Genomic DNA, 8,251 nt, shown 5'->3' with positions numbered 1-8,251 from the left:
ATGCGTGGTTAATTAGGAATATGCAGATGAAGCTTGATTGGTTTGAATACAGAGTGTAAGTTGAGGCACGGTGGGATTCAAATTGTGCCGAGGTTTTGATTTCCTTACTTATCAAGATATGAAGATAATTGCAATTGTGATCATTTGCATACGTTAATGAATTTGCCTGATGCTTTTCAATCGAATGTGAAATAAATAATTGATGCAGTATCAGTACCTACACCGACATCAGGGATGCTTTTTTATAACTAAGCGCATTAAGGTGCCATTTTGGAGCTAATTTAAAGAACGTATCGCCGCATCTTTCCTACAAGTCCTTGTGAATTTCATGTTGCTTTTTTGCTGCCGTGCATGAGACATAAAATTAATGCATATAAAACAAGAAATTAATGCAGAGTATGTTTTCTCTTAAAACAAATACACATACAAAATAATAAGATAACTACAAAAATTTGTTGATTTATTGGTTGCAAAAATCTGGAGAATTACTACTGAAAAAAAAATACATATATATATATATATATATATGTCAATTACTTGTCTCTAACTTTTAAAAAAAAGAGCAATTTCCCACTAGTTTAGAGGTGGCTTACTCAAGGGCAGGAGGTTGTGGGAAGGGAGAGGGGGTGAAAAAGTTGTGCTGTGTACTTTAATTGCAACATGGTAAACATTTAACGTGTTTGATTGTTTTGAGGCAGCGAACGGAAAGGAGCGACTGCCTCTTAATTAACTAGGCGGCAGATTAGTCCTTATTAAATTCAAACACGGGATCAGAGCAGAGTTCAGCCTCCCCAGTGCAATAGCAGCACAGATACGGCACTCACAATGAACTTACATACTCCACACTCACATTTAATTGCTTCTGTAATGGTCCGAGCTCAAGCCCTATTCATACTAACCCTTTGGGTAATCAGGTTTGCACCACTGAGAGCAAAGCTAATAACTAGCAGAAAAACAGTAATAAACAATGAACAGTGAAATCTGGATGGTAAAAAGGGACAACAAATTCATTCCTGGCGGCTGGGTTTTGTTGTATTTCCCATTTATTGGATAATTGCACCTTAAATAGACATCACATGTTGAGCAGATAATTCAACCGTTACAGAGAGTACTGGTATAAAAACATATTTACAATTCTACACCCCAAACGATGTCCAAAAGATGTACGAAGATATTCTGTTTTTGATGTTGGTCAACATGAAATCAAAACCGACCCCATTTACTTTCTAAATGCACATTTCTGATGTTAAAGTGTGTCACATTTACTTCTTGGTGCAAATTTGTGGGCGAAATCCAGTTGTTTGGCATTTGACCCTTCGCAAAAACCCACCCACCTTAGTTACTGTTGCTATGTCCGACTCACTCAAGAGACAAAGAGAAAACTGACATCGCACTGACAGACAAAACAAAGCAGGTTACTTCTGGTATGAAACAAGGTCTCAGCTTTCAAATTTTTTAAAGAAATTAAAACAATCAATACCGTTTTATGTCTCTTTAATGTGTCGCGAGAGGTCACTGTATGGCCTCAGTTCAAGCGGCACATGAACTGATTGCCTTTTCATATTTAAAGCATGAAATAAACATGAATGAACATCAGGACATATTTTATTTCAACCGCGGAAAGACATCAATACACACCATTTTTCAAATTTGAGTCCACCGAAGTTAATCTACTCTTCTGGGCTTCGTTTCCCAAAAGCATCATTAGCCTAAGTTGACCGTAGCTCCATTGGTTTCAATGGGTCTACGATGTACTTAAGCTTACGACGCTTTTGGGAAACGCAGCCCTGTCTGATATGTTTGTCAGACAAGATGGCAGATTCAGCGTTATGATTGGTCAGATCGCCTTTGAATCAAGCTTGAATCCTTTGCGAAGAGTCAATAGGTTACAATTTTGGTTAAAATTGTTTCTACACAGACTTTGCTCATGATTGAATTGGTCACGCAAATTCACTGCAATTGGAAATGGTTTGAAAGTGATTCAAGTGTGAGCTGTGCTTAGTATACTGCTACAGTATTGACAACAGATATTTTTTTTACAGCAAAACTGCTGAAATTTGCTATGACCGCACCTTTAGTGTGCATGATTTATCTTTTCAAACTAAAAAAAAAAGTCATAAAAATTCAACAAAATGTAATAACTTTCACCTTTTTAGGCTGACATCACCAGTCTGTCTTATGTAATGGCCACTTTTCAAGTTCCAAACAATTCTTGATGTATTTGTTCATGATTAAATATCTTTTTTAAATCAGATATATGTCAAAAACGGGTCGTGAAGGAAGTTTCATCTCGACTCGAAAAAGCACACATTGCTTTCAGCCGAAGCCTTCTCTCTGAGGTTAGATGTGAGAGAGACAGGATATCCTGTGAGAAAATAGAAGTCACTTCTGTTACTGGAGATACTGCAGAATCCACCACAGTTTGATATGAAGTCAGATATAAAGAAATGCTTCCATCGCTCTCAGCCCAAACTCGTTCTCCCACTCAAAGATACTTTTTCATTTTAGTCTGTAAAAACATAAGTGCATCAAAGGAGAAGTGTCTGGAGGATGTCAGTGAAGAGCTGTGATGGGAAGGACACTGGAGGGTAAACAGAGAGAGGAGAATAGGAAGGGACAAAGAAGACGGGGAGTCCTTCAGCAAACCTACAAGACATAAGATTGGTTAAACTGCATGTTTATGCTCTTTGAAAACACTTTAGTTATGGACTGCAGACAAAGACCAAACTCATATTGTAATATGACCTTAAAGAGTAAAACTCACTTTCTGGTCCGGTAGCACTGGGTTGCTCTGCAGGTGAGTATTAAGGAGCGCAGCTCCTGGCCGGTCGTGTTCACAAAATATGGTGCCGTTTACATAGTGGAATCGGTCACCGGGGACCAACTGGTTTCTGCACGTTGCACAGGAGAAGCACTAGAACAGAAAAGAGAGGAATCGAGTAAATTTGACCCTGCAGTGTGTTGTAAGTGCTGAATTATTAGCCATGTGTTTTATTAAAGTATGCAGAGCTGCTAGTCAGGGTTAGCCTGAACTAACTGCCTCATCTCAGTGCTTAAAATTATTTTTTAATGAGTTAATCCTCATGCAATCAAGGTCAGTTTCATTGTAAAAGAACAAGAGTGAACAAGGTTAGCATTAGGAGCACATTATGAGAAGCTGTAAGATATCTAGGCTTGGCCCAGAGAAATAAATGTACCATACTGTAATATGACAAATAAATAAATAAAGATTCACATGTTTAATTCAGCTCTAATGAACAGCTGCTATTTAGAAACCCATTAAATATAGCACTCAAGTTAAAGAGAAGCACAGCCAAAAAATGAAAAATCTGCCATTTACCTCACGTCGTCCAAACCTGTATGACTTTCTTTCTTCTCTCGACTATAAAGATGATGTTTTGAAAAAATTTTGTGTTTCAAGAAGAAAGTCTGGCATACAGGTTTAAAAAGACACAAATGTAAGCAAACTGCTTTTTTTAATACAGGTTTAGAAAGACATGACGGTGAGTATTTTTTATTTTTGGGTGAACTTTTACAACGCTGTCATAATTGTGCTTCACATAACCAACCTTGAGGTGGTAGACGTTGCCCTGTGCCCGCATGACCATTTCACTGGCTGGAATGGACTGACCACATGCACTGCAAGCCCCCGTGTGACCAAACAACCTGGAAAGCACAGAAAACACAAATGAAGTAGAAGAAACACGTAGAACCTGGTTTTGCTTTATTGCAGGAGAACAGCTATGACTTCAGCAGTGTTATCTCCCACAGAGTTGACACAACAGGCTTAACATTAAATGATGCCGTGTGATACATCTAAGACAGCATGCAGTGTCTCTGATGTTCTCTGTGGGAGCATGTGAGAATGTATCTGCAGAGATCATCAGCACTCGGTGGATGCAAATGAGTCCAATGCAAATCAACACAAGAACAAAATGCTTGTCAGCATAGCATGACAACTACAGCTTCAGACAACTTTGGCTAGGCTATTTGAATTGCAAATGACTGTGGAGACTCTTGCCTCAAACAGTCTCATTATCGGCTTGCGTCTTTGTTATAATAATTAAGATTTCGGATGTGGTCACTACTAAATGTGGAGGTGAAAAAACATGGCTCTATGAGTTAAAAGCCTTTTTCACACTCATTATTAGTTGTTAAATCTAACTCACGTCATGGATGGTATTTTAAGTGTGTAAGATGAATTTCTCCATTTGTAATTTGCTCCTACATTTTGTAGACTTTCTGAACAATTTATGGTTCACTGAGCAATTAAATGATGACACCATACAGCACTTGATTAGTGAAATTACGTGCGTAGAAGTTATATCAGTGTAGTAAAAATTAAGAGGTCAAACGAAATATACAAAAATGTTTGTATGTTCTGATTATTATATATGTGGTTTTCCATATTTTCAACCCTGTTACTAAAATAAGATAGAGTTTAAACAATTTAAAATCTTGTTTTTTTGTGTTTTTAGCTATATAAACATTAAAATGCATCAAAGTTTAGCAGATAATATAATCAAACAGACTTATCCAATTTAAAAAAAAATTGGAAAAATGTAAACGGTTACAAGTAACAGGGTTGACAATTTAGGTTGAATCAAGCCGTAACTCAGTAGGAACAGCTAGTCTAGGACCAAATGCTGGTTTGTAGTAACCTATAAATCACATAAAAATAAAATAAAACATGTTTGTTCACAAAAATGTGGGTAACAGGGTGGAAGGGTTATGCTCAATACAATACTTTAGAAAAGGTCCAAATGATGTTAGTCCCTGGGTGACACCATTTAAGGAATTATTATTATTTGTAAAGGGGAAAAAATGAAAGTAACAGGGTTCAGACTACTTTTTTTTTATTTTTTTATTATAATTTTTCCCATTTTAGTGATTAAAATTAGTTAAAGAGTTTTACTACAATGAGTTCAACAGATTATGTTAATATGATAAATTGCAAGATGTGGTTGAGAAGGTCATGACCTCTGAACTAAGAAATACTGTTTTAAACAAGCTACTTATCATGCTCGATTAATTTTGTCATCTAATATCAGTTGATCAAATAGATCTACTGTAACACTTCTCACAACAAATCTAAATGTCTCAGGTTCTTTGGTGTTGGAGCTTGCGTCTGACCTGATGTAGTCTGTTCTGCAGAGGATCATGCCTCCTTTGCTGTAGCAGGTGGTCCCGATCTCTCCCAGCTGAGCCTGACAGCACGAGCACTTGAGGCAGCGCGTGTGCCAGTAGCGCTCCATGGAGAAGAGCAGGAAACGGTCAGCGATACGACCACCACAGCCCGCGCACGACCTGGACGCACACGTGCCGCCTGTAACCTGGCTGTTCACCATAGCTACAGCTGCAAGAAGGCAAATGAGAAAACCAGCTGTATGAACTTAATCTAACCATGCATGATTATTAACAAACTATATGTGACCCTGGAGCACAAAACCGTAATTCACATGGGTAGATTTCTAGCAATAGCCAACAATACATTGTATGGGTCAAAATAATCGATTTTTCTTTTATGCCAAAAATCATTAGGATATTAAGTAAAGATCATGCTTCATGCATTTTATTTTTTTGCACCCTCAGATTCCAGTTTTTCAAATAGTTGTATCTCGGCCAAATATTGTCCTAACCTAACAAACCATACATACATTTTTCCAGCTTATTTATTCAGCTTTCAGGTGATGTATAAATCTCAATTTCAGAAAAAAATTTACCATTATGACTGGTTTTGTGGTCCAGGATCACATAAACAAATCTTTAGATGTAACAGTATAGCAGTGGCTAAACAATGTCTTTTTTAAACTTTTCAGTACCTCAAATAAATTAATATTTGTTGGCTGTGCAACCAAATAAACAAGTCGCCATCAAATGCATCCTAAACTACACAGTGATGCAAATATATTGGTCATTGAGATGACAAATTTATATAAGATATAATGTAATAGTGCCAAAGTGAAGACAGTGAACACTAAAAAAGTTCATGATTCATCGTGTTTTTCTATATTTAAGGAAAGCTTGGATATTAAAACAAAATGTCTCATTTAACATCCTGTCTTGTGATAAAACTGTTATTATTTTCAATAAGCAAGCAATAGAAAACCTCAAAAAGCAGACAAAGTCCAGAGTAAACCTTACTTAATGCTGTATATTTCATTTTTATTTTTTTATATGATATCCACTACAATGCCACTTAGTGTAAGAATACCAAAAAATCGTGTCAGGCATAGAAGAAGAATCATTAAAAAATGACTCACAAAAAACTAATTAACTGTAATTCTTACATCTTTTCCCTTTAAACCACTAGGTTTAGTATGATAACTGATCATAAGTATAGGTAAGAATAAGTAACCGGTTGAATTTTTACATAACCACATGCGTAATGACATGCATTCTAAACTTTAAATTCGCAGCTCATACATTGAAATTTAGTCCATTTGAATTTATAGTGCAAATACCTATCAAATCCAAATGCGACTGACCTTGAAGAGCTTCGATACTCCAGTGAGTTCTTGCACTGTATAAAGTTGAAGTTATCCACCTCCAGAGTGACTCGTCCTCCTCTTCACGCCCACATTGTACAATAACCGGCAACACGGTTTAATTAACGTCGCTTTGCTGGACAGTGAATAGTTACTGGCTCCGTTGCATAGTGCAGCGCTCCAAAAGACCTCGAGAGTGCGGACTTTATTCCGTGAGATGTTTGATGAAGCAGACGAGCGTCGCGCGAAGCTCACTGACTAACAGAGGCGTGTCGTAACAGAGCTGTACACTTCACCTTGATAGGTTTGATCATTTCGGGGCGTGGCTTATAACATAATCAATATTTGTCCATCACGAATATTAAATCACGCAAATTAGACATATTCCATATTAAATTTCTTTACAAAAATATAAACCGGATAATCAATCTTTATTCTCAAACAAAACAGATAACATGGGTATTTATAAAGTAACCCTTATGAAAATTCACTGTAATTAAGCGTTACACTAAAGTTGTGCGCATATTTATTCTCCTTAAGGACGAACTCACATGCAACTAAAGTAATATATAATATAATTTCCAGGATGTTTTATTTGTAATATTTCTGCTATTAAATTATCTGACCCCCAGAATAAAATTCAAAAGGACGATTCAAAAATCTGACATCACAAACAGATCATCTGAATTCATAATCTCAACAAGAGAGAGTTTTACAGTGAAATCGGTCATTTAGTAACACTTTTCGCAGACTCGCTACATTCTTACGTTCTAATCACCTCAAGTTCTTGGTGGTAACACTAGAGGTCAGTGCTGTAGAGTAATCAAAAGCTCTGTAGATGTCGATTTTTTATTTAATTTTTTTTTATTGAAAAACATAATTTGAGCATTTTTCCTATTTTTTCTCTTTACTGCTCCACCAAGACTTAATTTATCCAGATTTGATATGATGTTTTTCCTGTTTAAGTATCAATATGCTCATTGTAGCTAACTAACTTGAAGATGCAGGTTTTATTTTTTGCTGTGAAAGTTAAATGTATGTGTGCTAGCCTTTAACCCTGTGGCCTTCTGTTCTGGTTTCCGACATACTTCCAGTTCCTCCGTGTTGATCCTCTCATCTCGCTGTTAGACTGCAGCAGACCTGGATCATCCCGGCCTTTAATTAACGGAGGAATTATACACCACAAATTCTCCTGTGTTATTTCAGGGGCCAAAAATGTTTAAATATTTAACTGTGTACCCAAGCAGTGTTTTAAAAAGCATTATTTACATACTATTATATTTATAATATATAAATAATGTAATATATTATATTGATCATTTATTAATATTTCTAATAAGCTTTTATTTTTAATTTCAGTTTTTAATTTAAGTTTTAGTACGTTTTTTTACTTTTTTTAACATTTCAATTGAGCTTTAATTTTTTAATGTAGTTATTCCACATAATGTTATTTAGCCTATATTCAGCAGCTCTGCCGATCACAAGTTTTTTAAGTTTGAGTTTTTCGTGTGATATTTATATTCAGATTTTAGTGCAGCTTTATTTCAAATAATAAAAAACATTTATATAAATAGTTTTAGTTATTAATAACAACACTGGCCGTGTGTGTCCGATATTTTGCCATAAACATTTTTATGTTTTAAATGGAACATTCTTTAAAATAAATATAACATAAAGAGAAAATAAAACATGTAATTTGACCACCTGGGGTGAACAAACAACACTTCCTGAAGGTTAAGCCCCTCTTTTCTCTGAATTTTTAA

The 8,251-nt window shown here is 35.8% G+C and overlaps 1 protein-coding gene across 2 annotated transcripts; it reads right to left on the bottom strand.

Annotated features, from left to right (window-relative positions):
* Positions 1–981: 981 nt before the first annotated feature.
* Positions 982–6,790, bottom strand: LOC306847928 (LIM domain transcription factor LMO4.2). Of its 2 annotated transcripts, none has more exons than XM_079382175.1 (5): positions 6,489–6,790; positions 5,134–5,356; positions 3,570–3,666; positions 2,765–2,914; positions 982–2,646 (listed from the first exon to the last, which is right to left on the bottom strand). In XM_079382175.1, the coding sequence occupies exons 2-5, from the start codon at positions 5,346–5,348 to the stop codon at positions 2,638–2,640; spliced, it is 471 nt and encodes a 156-aa protein (XP_079238301.1). In that variant the 5' UTR covers positions 5,349–5,356; positions 6,489–6,790; the 3' UTR covers positions 982–2,637. The 2 variants fall into 2 exon arrangements, with proteins under 2 accessions (XP_079238301.1, XP_079238302.1); XM_079382176.1 differs by having other exon boundaries at positions 6,465–6,734.
* Between the last annotated feature and the right edge of the window lie 1,461 nt (positions 6,791–8,251).

Source organism: Barbus barbus (assembly GCF_936440315.1).
Source record: "Barbus barbus genome assembly, chromosome: 28".
Taxonomy (NCBI): domain Eukaryota; kingdom Metazoa; phylum Chordata; class Actinopteri; order Cypriniformes; family Cyprinidae; genus Barbus; species Barbus barbus.
Note: the sequence above shows the minus strand (reverse complement) of the source record. Positions and strands in the feature narration are given on the sequence as shown.

Bases quoted from the DNA above. Each gene is read 5' to 3' on its own strand.
- LOC306847928 (XM_079382175.1), bottom strand. From the start codon at position 5,348: ATGGTGAACAGCCAGGTTACAGGCGGCACGTGTGCGTCCAGGTCGTGC. The intron at 3,667-5,133 runs GTCAGACGCAAG...TGTGCTTTCCAG, and splicing joins TGCAGAACAGACTACATCAG to GTTGTTTGGTCACACGGGGG. The intron at 2,915-3,569 runs GTTGGTTATGTG...TTTCTGTTCTAG, and splicing joins GCAACGTCTACCACCTCAAG to TGCTTCTCCTGTGCAACGTG.